We start from the raw sequence: 14,585 nt of genomic DNA on the forward strand, positions 1-14,585 counted from the left end.
TGTTTATTCTAACATATAGTTAACTTGTAGTCTTTTTGCACAGCCATTGGCTATAACTTTATCTTGCAGACATACTTACAATACATCAAGTAAAAATTAATCTAAGTAAAATATCCTAACTGACCAGTAGCCCATTGGAACCATGGATGGTTAAGCAGCGAGAAAAGGAGTGGTGGATGGACAGATCTCTGACGGATGTGGGGGGGTTGTAGCCTCCCTTCTCATCCACGTCTCCATTCATATGGAAATGAACAGGATAGTGTCCCATTGTCTGCTGGCCCATGTGCTGCAGCTCCATCCCAGATATATGAACTGCCCTGAAGCCTCGCTCCACCTGATGAAAGAAGATACAATTCAGACCCTTCTGCAGGGAGATCAGGTCACCTCATCACTCCAAGAACAGCTACAACTGTAATCACTAGGCACATAAAAGAAAAGCAAATTGGGATACTGAAATGCAAAGACAAAACACATACTCTGTTTTTTAAAAGTAAAATATCAAAACAAAAGAATAAAGGGGGATGATAATGACAGATCAAGGGAAAAAAGAGGACATGAGATGTGAAGAATGAGCAAGAAATGTGTGGATGGAGGAATGGAGGAAATAAATTGTTGGGCAGAAAAGTGAAAGGCCGGATAGAAGAAATGAGAAGAGAATTTTTCAAAAGCATGATGGGGAGGGAGTTGCAAAGATAGAATAGAGAGTTTACAGATGAAGGAAGAAAGGAAAGAGGGAAGATATGGGAAGCTATAGTGAGAGGGGGAAGAAGCATGGAGGGAAACAGGAATTGACTAGAAATGAAAGGGGAGGGTGGGAGGAAGAACAGAAGGAGGTTGCAGTTTACTGGCGAAAAAAATTCAGGACAGTGGAATGGCATGGATGGACAAATAAGATGTAGAAAGGAAGGAAGCAGAAAGATAAAGTGGTGTAGATGACAAATGGAGGAAACAGGCTGGGTTGAAAAATGTACACTAAGTACAGGGCATGGGGAAGAAGGTAGAAGCGTACGCGGGACAGATAAGAGAAATTATGTAACAAACAAAAAGAGATGGAGAGAATAGAGGAAAAGAAGGGGATGAGAGAAAGGACAGATGAAAGGATGTTGTAGAGGCAGTTAACATGACAGAGTCACTGAATGAAGAAGAGGGACGGATGGAGATGGATCTTGGAATAAAAGACGTTAGAGAGCAGAGTGACTCACTGATGAAAAGCTGCTTTGTTCCACAAACTCGAACCACTGTAGCACCACATAGTGACAAAACCTCCTAACTGCCACTGTTGGTGATTTTTATTGGAACTTCAGCTGATAATATAAAAAGGCCTTTGATAATATGCACACAAAAAAACGTTGTTTATGAAACAATTTCAGAAATACAAGTTGTACTTCTCAGCGGATGACCTGATGATGTTCATGGAGATACAAGGTTTTACAGTAAGAAAACTCAATGAAAGCAGACTTGTCAGGGGTGGGAGGGGTTGTGAGGCTTCTCTGAAATCTCACCGGGGCTCTCCTTCCGGTGTTGCTTGTTCGTGCTGTTCACACACCCATGCATGAGAATTATGTGACATGAGCTGTTATGGAAATTCATAATAGGATACGATAGCTTGCCATGGGGAGAGAGACACATGAGCAATACAACCACAGCTCTCTCTCTCTCTCTCATCTGTCCTTTCCTTTCTCTCAGTGTCTCCCTCCATCCTCTCCGCTTTACTCTTGTTGACAGGCTGATCCACACATCAACACATTTTCTCTTTTTAACCCTGTGTGTAGACCTTCACTCTGCCGTGGATACACATATGAACTAAATAAAATGTATCATCTCATTATACTCTGGAGTATGATCTGTAGTGTTGGACTGTTCCTTTCACTAACATGCACCAGTTACATCATGAGAAACTAAAGTTCTTCCTGACTCTTTCAGATTTCCTCTCACGCAATCATTTATTTTTCCCATCACACCCTCATCTTTGGGTCGGGTGTCTGACCTCAGAGTAGCAGTGCTTCTTTATCATTAGTGTGATGCTCTGAGGGGTGGAGCAGGCAACAGTCTGACACACATCTTAGCTGTCTCCTTAGATTCCAGCTCTGAACCAATCAAAAGCAACCTAACTACTTTGTAACCAACCACAGAACACCTGTGTTTGATATATTTTTTAGTCATTGTTTGTTCTCATTTAGTATTATGCACTTTGACTTTAAGGCAAATGTATTCATGATGAGAAGTCTTTGAATTGTAAAGTGCTGGGTAATTCAAACACCCGGGTAAAAATTTGGTTAGGACTACATCAGCTGATTTGTCCACTTGATTTGCCTCTAAGGAAAAGGTTTGAGTTCCTTAATTAACCCATTATTCACTGCATTTTTAACTTTCTTCTTCATATTTCAGAGAAGCTAAAGTAGAAAATAATAATGAATTAATAATCAAATTAAAATATATCTTACATCATAGATCTCGTTTAATACACAGGTGGTTACAAGAAACAAAGGACTGTCAATGGCATAACAGTCCATTAATGCTGAATTCATTATATTATTCTGACGAAAACTTTATGCTCTACTTTATTGAAATGTTTTTATAATAAAAACAGGGTCCTGCAGACAGGATAATCAAAAAGGCTATAATGTGTTGTTTTGTTGGTTAAGTGGAGGATTGGTAAAATTACATTTAAAAAACTAAGAGTTAATGTAGTTTTTAAGGTGAAAAATTCATGCCTGAGGGTTTACTCTTTGTGCACTGGTTTCTTCCCATAATGCAGGTTTGTATCACTGGTGACTCTAGATTCCCTCAAGGGTTGAATGTGAGTATGAATGTGTGTCTCTATATGTTAGCCCTGTGATTCCCTGGCAACTTGTCCAGGTTGTGCCCTGCCTCTCGCAGTGTGAGCTGCTGTAATGAAATGGATATATGCATGGTCAGATTTTACAAGGAGGGAAGTATTGAATGATTTTTTGCAACAATATTTCCACAGGAATTGGTATTGGACAGCAGAAATCCAGAGTTCATTCAATGACAACATCCAGTGTCAGTGTGATTAAAATTGGTGCTTTCCACAATAAATGCAATCATCCACCACCCCAATTTCCCCTCTGCTACCTTCCACCTCACTACCCAAAATACACATTACTTCCTGCAGTGGCACTAAGCTTTGGCACTAGAGCTGAACTGTGAGGTGCTGAATCATCCAGTACTCATTTTTTTTTGGTGATAAAACCCAAACATTCACCCCAACCTCCTCCCTAAAGTGAAGTACAACATCTGATGCACATATATCATCAAAGCAAAAGACCAACATCATACGAGCCACTGGTAAAAAGTATCTATTCACAGTCCAGATACTGCTTTGTTTTTGCTCATTTGCCACGGAGAGTTGCACAAACTTTCGGGGGAACTTATGAACGAGAACTCAAGTTGACTCAAATGTCAAACTCCACAGAAAGAGGACCTTGAGATAAGTTGAGTTTAGTAACATTATATTGCAACTGCAGTTTACATGATTACTTTTCATGATCCCTGGCGTAAAAACTGGTTCCTCAGTGAATCACCTGGTTGTCTGTTGTGAATTAAAAGGTTAGGGAAAGAGCGTACCTTCAAATGACCACCAAAAGTGTCAAAGTCGAAGAATTTGCAAGCCTCATTGCCGTAGCAGCCAGGCTCCATCTCCCCACGGACCAGGATGTTACGACTCAGCAGGCCAACTTCTGCCCTCACATCCACACCGTCCACCTCCTCACCCATGTGGATGAACTGAGCCTTACCTGCGTGCGCGCACACACACACACACACACACACACACACACACACACACACACACACACAAGAGATTACAACAAACACAATATATGGACATCTGTTGAAAACCGCTGCTCGGATCAACACTCATCAAATTGAGCACAGTTTCAACAGATGTCAATTCACACCAGAGAATAGTTCTGTGTGTGTGTGTGTGTGTGTGTGTGTGTGTGTGTGTGTGTGTTTGTGTTTGTGTGTGTGTCTGAGCAGATGTATCAGATTAATGCACCACTTGAGAGCTGACCATTAGTTAGAGTACACCCCAGAGCAGTAAACCAGTCAGAAACTCAGTAGTTCTCCACCTCAACTTCCACCCCATCCAATTTTAACTTGCTACATGTTCACACTTACCTGGCAACCAGGCCAATGCAAGCCATCTGTTAAAAAGATGTAAGAGGCTGTGATGCTGGAAGCATCATGTTTCAGATAGAGAAGAAAGGATGGGATCTAATCCATATGTCAAGTTCAGAGATCAAAGATTCAGTGTGAATGCATTTGCATAGTGCTATTTTATGACCTTCCCTAATGTGGACTTGCTGCTCATGTTGTTGGCATCAAAGAGTTGGACTTTCCTGTAGCAAATGAAAGGCCAAAGACCCTAATTTCAACACAAGATGAGCATTTGGTATTTTTATGATCTGTCTGTCTATTGTAATCATATATTATAATAATAGGATGAACAGAATTTTTGAACTTCACTCTGCACCACACACTGTATATAAAGCTCAGTTGGAGGACGGTTTTAATATTCCTTAGCATTAGTGACCACTAATGCTCTGATGTCCCACACTTTTTGATTTGGGCTTAAGGAGCTGCCACAATACAATCGGACACAGCTACAACACATGACAGCTATAAGAAGTAATGACTGTCAGATTGATTTCTACCGAACAGGTAGAAAGGTTTTTGATGTGGTTGGAGGACATGTTGTATGACTTTGTAATAATACTGAGGAATCTCGATAGCTTATAATTTGAACGTCCCTCCCACCCCCACCCCTAACACACTGAGACTTTCGCTAGTTTAAAAGCTACAGCATTATGCTTGTTGCATGTAGTGTATCTCCTTAGGAAGAGGAGAACAAAGAGGAGCCCATAAAAGGCAACAAAACAACACAGTATGTGGAAGAATGCTGCAGAAACGATAACGGCTCAGTTCCTCGTGTCCTCCACTCCTACGCATTCACATTCTGAACAACACAAATGTGCTGATTAGGAACAAACAAAGAGATACCAGGAAAAGAAATGGAACCAATGAAATGTTCAAGTGTGAAATCTGAGCGACAGAAGCTCAGACACCCACATGCTTAACCTCTTTTCTCCTCCTACTCCTTCCACCAGCACAGCCAGGACACTTTCATTCCAGCTCAAACACTTCAACAGCTCAGGTTCACATACATTCATCTTTTATATCTCAGTTTACTAGAGTTTTAGATTTACTTAGATTAACTTTCTTCATAAACTGATGAGCAGCTCTTCGTGTGCTGTTATAGATGCTGCCAGGTAATATACAACCGGCTGCCTCGGGTACTGACAGAACTAACCCAGACCCGGATAAATATTTTCATATACAGATATTGATTTGAAAAGATTATGGCTGACAACAAATATTGAAAATTTGATTTTTTGATTGATGATCATAGTGTCGAGTCACACACCATCACTTTCACAGAGCCAATAATTCAGCAACCATGTAGCTTATAGATGGAATCTTTTTTAAACATTTAGTAGTGTTCAATCTGCTGATGTAATATCTCACTAAATCTTGCCATAAAGTAATCCAGTTCAAACATAGACCACTCCACAACTAGTGATATGTAACCCTTCACAAAGCCAGCATACAATTCAAGATAGAAAGCAGGAAACCGGAAGAGTGGTGGCTCAAGGTGAGATTGCATGTCAAATCCTCCCATATGGTTTTAATGTGGATATATTTAAGGGTCATGTAATGCATCCACTGCAGAAGTTGTGTTAGCTATTAATGTGGTTTGTAAGTTTTTAACAGACGTCAGTGGGCGGGTGAAAGATGTTAAAACTGAGCTGGAGAGACAGAGCCTGACTTGAGTGTGAGTTTAGTTAAATGTCAGGGGAAAAATAGAATAATGCTAAATACTTCACCACTGCTCCAGGCAATTGATCCACTCCACAGCATTTATTTTCTACACCCATCATTATATAATGCCATTTAGAAGTGTCAAGAGTTCAACATGTAAAACCCAGGCACTACTTATTGGACTCCAACTGATAAATAGACACATGCCGTCTGTCTGTGTCTCAACAACACACCCTCAGTATTTGTGCATTACCTCAGGGGCTGGGGAGTAGACTGTATTATCACGAAAAAAGTGCAGCAAAGTAGCACAAGGGCAGGAATTAATGAAAAGGATAACAGTCAGGTATATGACAGCTCTGAGGAGCAGCCCCAGGCTCTCAAGAATAGGATTTCCACTTTGGATGGCCAAAGACCCAGTGACGTCAAAGAGCTGAGAGAAAACAGAGAGGAAAAGGGGAGGTAAACGGGAAGTTGAATGGCCTGATCTTCAGATGCAGTTGGGCAGGAGACAAATGCCAGCAGCTCAGGCAGAGATTTGAAAATAAATAGACGGACTCCCGAATCCAAAGCGGAAGAAATGCTAACTTTAATTCTTTTGGTGCATGAATCTGTGACAGGATGCGACAGCAACGCGAGGATAGGTCACATCACGTTAATGCTGACTTTTAGCTTCTGCAGGCACAAAGTATTTTTTCCAAGTGACAAAAAGTTTTTATTATTCTTACACACGAAAGGAGATAGCTGACAAGGCTGACCTGCAGAACCCTGCTCAAAGTGTGTGTGAGACACAGAAGAATACGTGCCTTTTATGTATGTGTTTATACTAGCTTGGCATTTGGTGACACACACACACACACACACACACACACACACACAACCTTAAAAATTGAAAAAGCCCTTGCCCACTGTGGCTGAAGGGGTAGAGCAGTCGTCCTCCAAGAATGGCCCCCTAATAGACAAAAGTGCTGCACATAGATGCACTGTATGAATGTGAGTGTGAATGTACTTTAAAGCTTTGAGTGGTAATCAAGACTAGAAAAGTGCAATACAGACCATTTACAATTTCTTACATGAGTTGTAATGACTACTCAGACCTTGTGTAATGTAATGCAAATGCACCGATATATTTTCTGTTTAACCAACATGAGTGAGGGACAATGACAAACACATCAGGCTGAAGATATCATGGTGATGTTGATACGATAATATAGGGTCTTACTGTCAAAATATGTCAACAGAAAAAAAATTGGAAGGTTGAGAATAAAATAAGGAAACAAATAAGATTGAAATAAGATAAGAAAAGCCTCAGTTGTTTTGATGGAGCTCTTACTCAAAATGCTTTAGTTTACTGTGTTCTACCTGCTTCCATGTTGGTATGTGTAACTAAGCGTTGGTTTATCAAGCTTCTAGACAGAGACACAAATTACCTTGACTATGACTGTTTTAAAGGTCACCTTGCCTTTCTGTGCCACTGATGTAATTCCATTACTTGGTTTATGTGCTCGGCCACTTTTCATTATAGTCCAACTTCTCTCACCTTTTGCTTTTATCCCTATGGAAACACTTTGTAATAAAGTGGTTTGGGTTGTATGTGCTGGGAAAGTAGGGCTGACTCTACATGACTTGCCATTTCAATTTAGAAAAAAATCCTTCAAATAAAATGAAAGATGTGTTTTTGTGAAAACTGTCTTTGCTACACCCTCAGTGAGTGGCCTAACATGTACATGCCAACTCACAGCAGTCATTCTGAGGCTGAGCTGTGAACTGTGGTGAGAGTGTAATGGTGGAAGCATGTGTGCATGGCCACCTCCCTGGATGACATTGCAATATTTAGCATGGTCTTAAAAATATAATATATTTCAAAACTGGATGTAATATGAACATTTGCAGGATTATATTTTCAATTCAAAATATTGAATGTATTTATGATTATTTCTGTCATTGTCTCTGTTTTTTGCTTTGTAATATAATCCATTCGGATAGATAGAAGATTGACTTATTAACCTAGAAAGAGTTCGCGTCTTTCTCTCCTCACTGATCTACTTGAGACAATGAGCCAATTACATTTACTGCAGCTTGGCAACATACCGACAAATTCTCAAATTTTTGAGTGACTGACTAAATACGATTGCTGTGATTTGTGCAATCTTTTTTTTTTATTATTTTAAGTTAAGGATTTAATTCCTGGATGAAAAGCACACAGGGTATTTGTCCTCCTTGCAGAGGAAACGGAGTTGTGCCTGAGGCATCCCACAGGAGCTGGAATAGAGTAGGACACATCTCAGTTATCTCTGACTCACCTATTTTAAGCTAAGAACATCTCCTCTTTATTTTAAGCTCCAAAACAACCTGCCGTCTGTCTATTCAGATGAGTAGAGTCCTCAATATCTGTACTCACTTCTACTCTCCCCTCTGCTTCTTCCACATTATAAACAATTCCTGTTATAGAGGAGGTTCGTCACTGCAGCTACAGTGACTTACTATCTGTGGTATCTCTGGTATGCTAACTTCAGAAGAAGGATAGAAGCAATTGAAATAGAAACAAAACAAGAGTCATTAATGTTGTTTTCCACTGATGGAGACAGGCTCTGAGAGAGTAAAAGAAGGAGTGATGGAAGAAAGCTTGATGCAGTAATTATAATATTTCTGAAAGAAAGTAAACAGATGCATATAGGATCTTTAAGAGGACATCCAGAATGAATGAGTGGACATAAACATGACAACTGCGCACTGTTTTGAGGGGGATGTTTAGTTTGTAGTGACATGCTCACTGATTGATTACAACTGCCTTGAACATGTACCTCCCTGGTGTCGAATATGACTGACTATAACAAAAAGATATTTTAATTATTGTCAATAAATGTAGGAAAATAATAATACAATTTCCTAAACCCCATAGGTTCTCCTCAACAGATATAAATTAAAATGGTGTAACCAGTGAATAGTTTGCATGTTTTTATTATAATTAAGCAGTTATCCAATTTGAATGATAACCCAGAAGGAGCAAAACCTTTGATGGCTACATTGTAACACACTGCAGTTCACTGCTTCTCTTACCTTGGACCTTGACCTGGTTGGATGTGCAAGTCGGGCAGGGCAACAGGGTGAACTCTTCAGACTGGTGCATGGAGTAGTCAGTACTGGCCACCACCACTCGATCCCCTAAGCCCCAGCCCTCTGGTTGTTCAGCAAGCTCCAGGATGCTGCTGTTAGACAACATGTCGATGGATATGGAGGCCTGTGGACGAACTACAGAGGAGGGTGATAAGAGTTAGACCACACAGAATGACCGACACAGTCAAAGAGTCACGCCAGTAAAATATCTGGAAAGTCCATGTATTGCATTGTGAGCATATTTAAGTCTAATGTACAGTGCAATAACCAGCCAAAGTCAAGAACTACATTCCCAAATGTCAGAATGCATGATCAAGTTCCAACATTGGTCAGCTGGCGGAGTGTCCGGAATGGCCATTGCTCTTTGAAAATGAATTGGCACTTTTTAACCCTTTCAGGAACTTTTTATTGAGCACCTACAGGCGCAAACCACAGTTACTTTCTAATTTCTAGTTTGGTTTGTTACCCAGACAGAGGCTCTGGTCTTTGTGACAGACAAAAGCTGTTTTCATATGAGCACTTTAGACCCGAACTTTATTGGACAGTACCCAGAGGAGCTGAAATCTGCTGATACCAGTCAAAATGCAAATATGATGCAATGAGATCATGGATTGATGATTGAGGCATTACGGTTCCAATGTTTCGAACTACATCCACAATTTAGCATGTTGACCGTATACCTGTCCAGCCATGAGGTTATGAATCAGTCTAATCATATTTAAGCCTTTTCACTCAATAACTTTTACAGTGTGTCATGAGTGAATGTAGAAGGGTCACTCCAACTGGCTCAGCTAGTTTGTAGCTTTTGCTCTATTTTGAAAAAGAATACTGTTCTCCCATAATCGTTTTTCCTGCAAGAACAATATATCAGCTCCATTCATGGAAAAAAAATTCACAGCAAGTCTGATTGAGAATCATTGGAATTTACTTTACTTCAGGGCTGCTTCCGATTGTGATTCTCTCACTTTTAGATTAAGAATGCAAATGCAATTCCCTCAGTCTAACTATTGTTGTGCTAAGCTAGGTGGCCTGGATGTTTTACCCATCCATCTCTCTCAGCCCCTCCTTGTGATTCCCAAGGTGTTCCCAGGCCAGATTGGGTACTAGAGATCTTCAGCATCAACGACAATGAAGAGTCTTACAAAATAAGGTGTGACCCCACTTGAGCTCTGAGTCAGTCTGGGATCACATGAAGAGACAGAAGACACAGAGACAGCTTTAGTTCACATAACAACTGTGGCAGATTTAACAAGATTCCTGTGAAAACAGACCTACAAAGTACCTCAAGAAACTTCAATCTGCACATGTGTACCTGGGGATATATTCACACTAAAAATTGATTCGATAGTTCTTTTCTGTTGACAGTACCTTGTGTTTTAGTCAGCTGAGAAATAAAAAACATGTATGGCAGTATTTTTGAAAGCATCTCTCCAGTGTGTTCAGGGTTTGTCCTTGGAACGACAAAGAGCTGGTCTACAGTTGTTCCTCCTGACTCTGAGGATCAATTATCAGCTGATGTCTCACATAAAGTGTAAGCTTTTACTCGTGACTGAGCAGAGAGACAAAGTTATATTTGGTATCAACCCTTGTGTGATCCATGATAATATAGCAATGTTATACATTTTATTTTAAACATGAACGTAGATAAACCAATGTGGTGGGGAGAGACCACCAAACACTGTGGTCTACCAGTCCAAACAGTGTTGGCTACCAGGCTGTTAAGAAGATATACTGCATCTTCATTCCACCTCAAGCCACTTCCCCCTCCAAGACAAACACACAGTGGGACAGATTACCAGTACAATTACCTCTCTCATACTTTCAACTGCTCATCAAAGCAGAAGATCTCTTCTTTCAAATCAGAATCAAAAACATATTTGTTGGATTTTTAAATTCCAAGGAAGTTGCCTCACTGCTGTGGTGCATAAGAACCAAAACAATGTAAGAGAATATACAATACGCCAAAGGGTGTTCCACGTTTTATAATAATACTTTTATTTCATCTTTATCTGCAATGTACATTTGTATGCAGATTATATTGTATTATTTGGCTGACTCTGCTCTCGTAGCAATGGAAAGCCTGCTACATTCTTTTAATTTTCTCCTCATTGTGTCTTACTCATATTGAATGCACAAAAAACTGAGTCTATGTTGTTGTCTGCAGGTTTCCAATATTTTGAATAATTTGAAAAGATGACATATTCACATTCAATATCATATAGACATAATAATAAATGCTGATAAAAACATTATTTGTGTAGAAATAGAGCTAACTTCCCTATGTCGTGTAGGGAAAGGATTGTTGAAGCTGTTTTCCCTTCTGCTACGAATTATGAAGATGTGATTTATAGTCAGGCCTCTGCCTCCACTTTTAAACCCTTGGATGCTGTTCATCATTCTGCCCTTAGGTTTATTACTTGTTATGCTTTCGAACCTATCCTTGCATCCTGTATGAAAAGCTGGGTGGTCTAAAAGACGTGATAGGCATATGAATTTGTTATCTACAAAGCCCTGATTGGGAAACTGCCGTCTTATATCACTTCTATGCTTAAGGAATGCTCTGGACCATGTCAAACTGTCTGTAACTGGGCTTTGGAAATTTTGCTTTTAGGTTCTCCAACCACCTGGAAGTCTTTACAACGCACTATAAAAATATGTTGTTGGGAATCCTTAGACAATTTAAATCCATGATCACAAACACTTAAACTTCTCTTTTTCTCGTCTGTCTTTCATACATACCAATTTTTAAAGCAAGTATTTATAGAATTTTTTTAATCAAATGCTTTCTTTTACCTTGTGTCTTTTATTTTTACCCGGCATTATTGTGAATATGGGCCAGCTAGCCCTCAATGATTATTTTCAAGTTAAAATAAAGGCAAATAATACAATTTATACAAATACCTTTTACAAAACAAACTTAGGCAAACATCTGTGGTGCCATCCTGGATCTCTGCTTTTTAAAGGCATTTCTGACTTCCCAAACCTCTATTAAGCCAAACAAACAACTTAATGAAAATGTGTGTTTGCACAACTTGTGGTTCAACATTTTTAACTCATACAGTGTCGTATCTGTTTTCATTTGCCATTCATTTGTGAACTAGAAATCAATTTTGTCCTAAAATTACATCTTGGCTGGTTAACAAGAGTTTCCTTGAATATGTGGAAGGGTGTATATTCGCTATGACACATTTTGTGTGCGTGTGGGGTAATTGTAGATCATGCCAACATTCACTTGTGCTCTCATAACACACAGACACACACGCATGCAGACACATAGAGACAAGCCCAGACATTGGTCCATGGTATCTCTGTATTGTTGGTGCACAGCCTGTGAACTATGAGCTGGCTATTCGATAGTGTTTACCTGCAGCATGATGCATTCCAACCATAGCAGCCTGCCCACACACAACACACTCTCTGGAGCACAGCCAGCATGTTTGTGTACAGTATATACCAGCACTGATCAGCATAGGCCAGGAGTGTCCAAACTTTTTGTCCCGAGGGCCACAAACAGAAAAAAAATACGGAGGACTGGGCCACTCACGCCACGTTGCGGCGTACTAAGAGACAACTGGCAAGTCAGCAAAGCAATTCACCGCCAGAACACCAGGTGGAGTAACGTTTTTTGTCGAAGAGTACCTTAGAGACACCTTCTTTGTGTTTGGCAGTCGTCGTCGACTGTTTATTACTTTATTACTTTTTCTGGAGGACAAATTTGTCCATGATCTTTCTACACAGCTTCGTACACTCTTCGACCTGTAAACCTACGTTAGTCGAGATCTCCTTCGAGGAATTGCAGGCCATCTGCATGTCCTTGTATTCCGTCAATGACGGGTTATACAAGTGGTCATACTTTCGGATCTCTTCTGCCAAACGCTCTTCTATTTGGTCCATATTCGTTCTTCTAAATATTCCGTGGTTTCTGCCGGTATTATGGGCATGAAACCGGAAAATGTGACTCCGGAAAGGATGTAGTAAGCCTTGCGGGCTGCTTGAGGCTTGCGTAGCTTTGTCGTATAGTTAAAAAAATTGGGCAACGTACGCAAGCAGGCAAGGGGCTCTTGCATGTCTCAGAAAAAGCAGAAGCATGCGCTGGCCTTAAGTGCATCAACCTGATGGCACAAACTCAGAACAACAAGAATCAAGAAAGTGCAATTTCTTCAAAAATAAAGCAAAACAAAGCGCTATAAGTAAGTGCCATTTAAGTAGTTAGTTTCAATTATTATAATTTTTTTGATATATTATATTTTTAGACATTAATGCGGGCCAATTAAAAATGGATGGCGGGCCGCAGTTGGCCCGCGGGCCATAGTTTGGACACCCCTGGCTTAGGCTCTCTATCCATAATATACTTGTGAGATCCATTAATCCTCGTTGAACAGAAACAAAGTTTACCTAGAGCATCAAAGTTAGAATATTTCAAGCATATACTTATATCAAATAAATACTTACAAACACACAAAGTGATTAACGTACCCAGTTTCCCACAGAGGAAGCGGACCCTGTAGTTGCGACAGAGGCCATGAGCCTGGTCCTTGTTGAGGCAGACAAAGCCGTAGTCCTTGTCCTTCTTGTGGATCACATCTCCTGTCTGGTTGGATGGTATACCATCATGGGTTTCAGCCTGGACACAGTAGAAAAAAATGAGAAGCATGACAGGCGCCAAAACCTAACTATCAAATTCCATGACACACCAATGATAAAGATAAAAGAAACGTCCTTGCAAATAATCTTGTCTATGGTTGTTTGCAGGCACTTGAAATGAAGACACTTTCTACCAGACATCTGCTATTTTTCAAGTTTCTGCCTTTTATTGCTGGCAAATGGCAGGAATTTAATGACGTCCACTAGCACTATGGGTTAAGGCTCAGTTCTTTTACTGAACGTCGCAGTTTTCCCCAGTTAAATGTGCTCTGTGGCCAATACTTGTTCTGTGCCATGTAATAAATAGTTTAGCCTAAATGCTACTACTTTATGACATTTCTCACAAAAATTCCATGTGCAGTACAGTGTAATCTGGCACTGGCTCAAAGAGGAAATGCAGGGATTAGAGTCCCACATCCAGTTCTACAGCCTTTCCCCACATGTTCAATTTCAACTTCAAAATTGTCGTTCTATTTGGGAACTGGTATGAACACTGCAGCATTTAAGTGCTTTTGTGAAATCCAGGGATTTTCTCTTCAGAAAATGGTTGGTGACATAAACAAAGTGGAGAGGCCACTCCATGTTTTGTTTACATTACATGGAGTGACATGTCATTTGGCAGACGTTTTTATCCAAAAAGACTAAATGAATGAATCAATCAATAAAATTATATTTGAATAGCCCATATTCACAAATCACAATTTGTTTCATAGGGCTTTTACGAGATGTGACATCCTTTTTCCTTAAACCTTAAACACGAGTAAGGATTCAATTAGTGCATTCAACATATATGAGGTGCCATTTTAGGGGTTCAGTTTCTTGTGCCCAAAGACACTTCGGCATGCAGATGGGGAAGACTGATGGTGGAACCGCCGACGTCCGGGTTAGAGGGCGATCGCTCTACCCCTCAACCACAGCAGTCCCGCGTTTATTGATGCTAATGGTTTAAGAATGCACACCATGACCTCTTGGCCCCCGGTGTA

The 14,585-nt window shown here is 40.2% G+C and overlaps 1 protein-coding gene across 3 annotated transcripts in view; it reads right to left on the minus strand.

Moving 5' to 3' along the window:
* Positions 1 to 14,585, minus strand: part of cemip (cell migration inducing hyaluronidase 1) — a 146,690-nt gene that overhangs the window by 39,480 nt on the left and 92,625 nt on the right. For all 3 annotated transcript variants that reach the window (XM_053419120.1, XM_053419130.1, XM_053419139.1), the window contains exons 10-13: positions 13,435 to 13,582; positions 8,902 to 9,093; positions 3,589 to 3,758; positions 125 to 334 (exon numbers count right to left, since the gene is read on the minus strand). In XM_053419120.1, coding sequence (XP_053275095.1) covers positions 125 to 334; positions 3,589 to 3,758; positions 8,902 to 9,093; positions 13,435 to 13,582 — 720 coding nt within the window. The remainder of the gene's footprint in view (positions 1 to 124; positions 335 to 3,588; positions 3,759 to 8,901; positions 9,094 to 13,434; positions 13,583 to 14,585) is intronic.

Source organism: Pleuronectes platessa, chromosome 1 (genome assembly GCF_947347685.1).
Source record: "Pleuronectes platessa chromosome 1, fPlePla1.1, whole genome shotgun sequence".
Lineage (NCBI taxonomy): Eukaryota > Metazoa > Chordata > Actinopteri > Pleuronectiformes > Pleuronectidae > Pleuronectes > Pleuronectes platessa.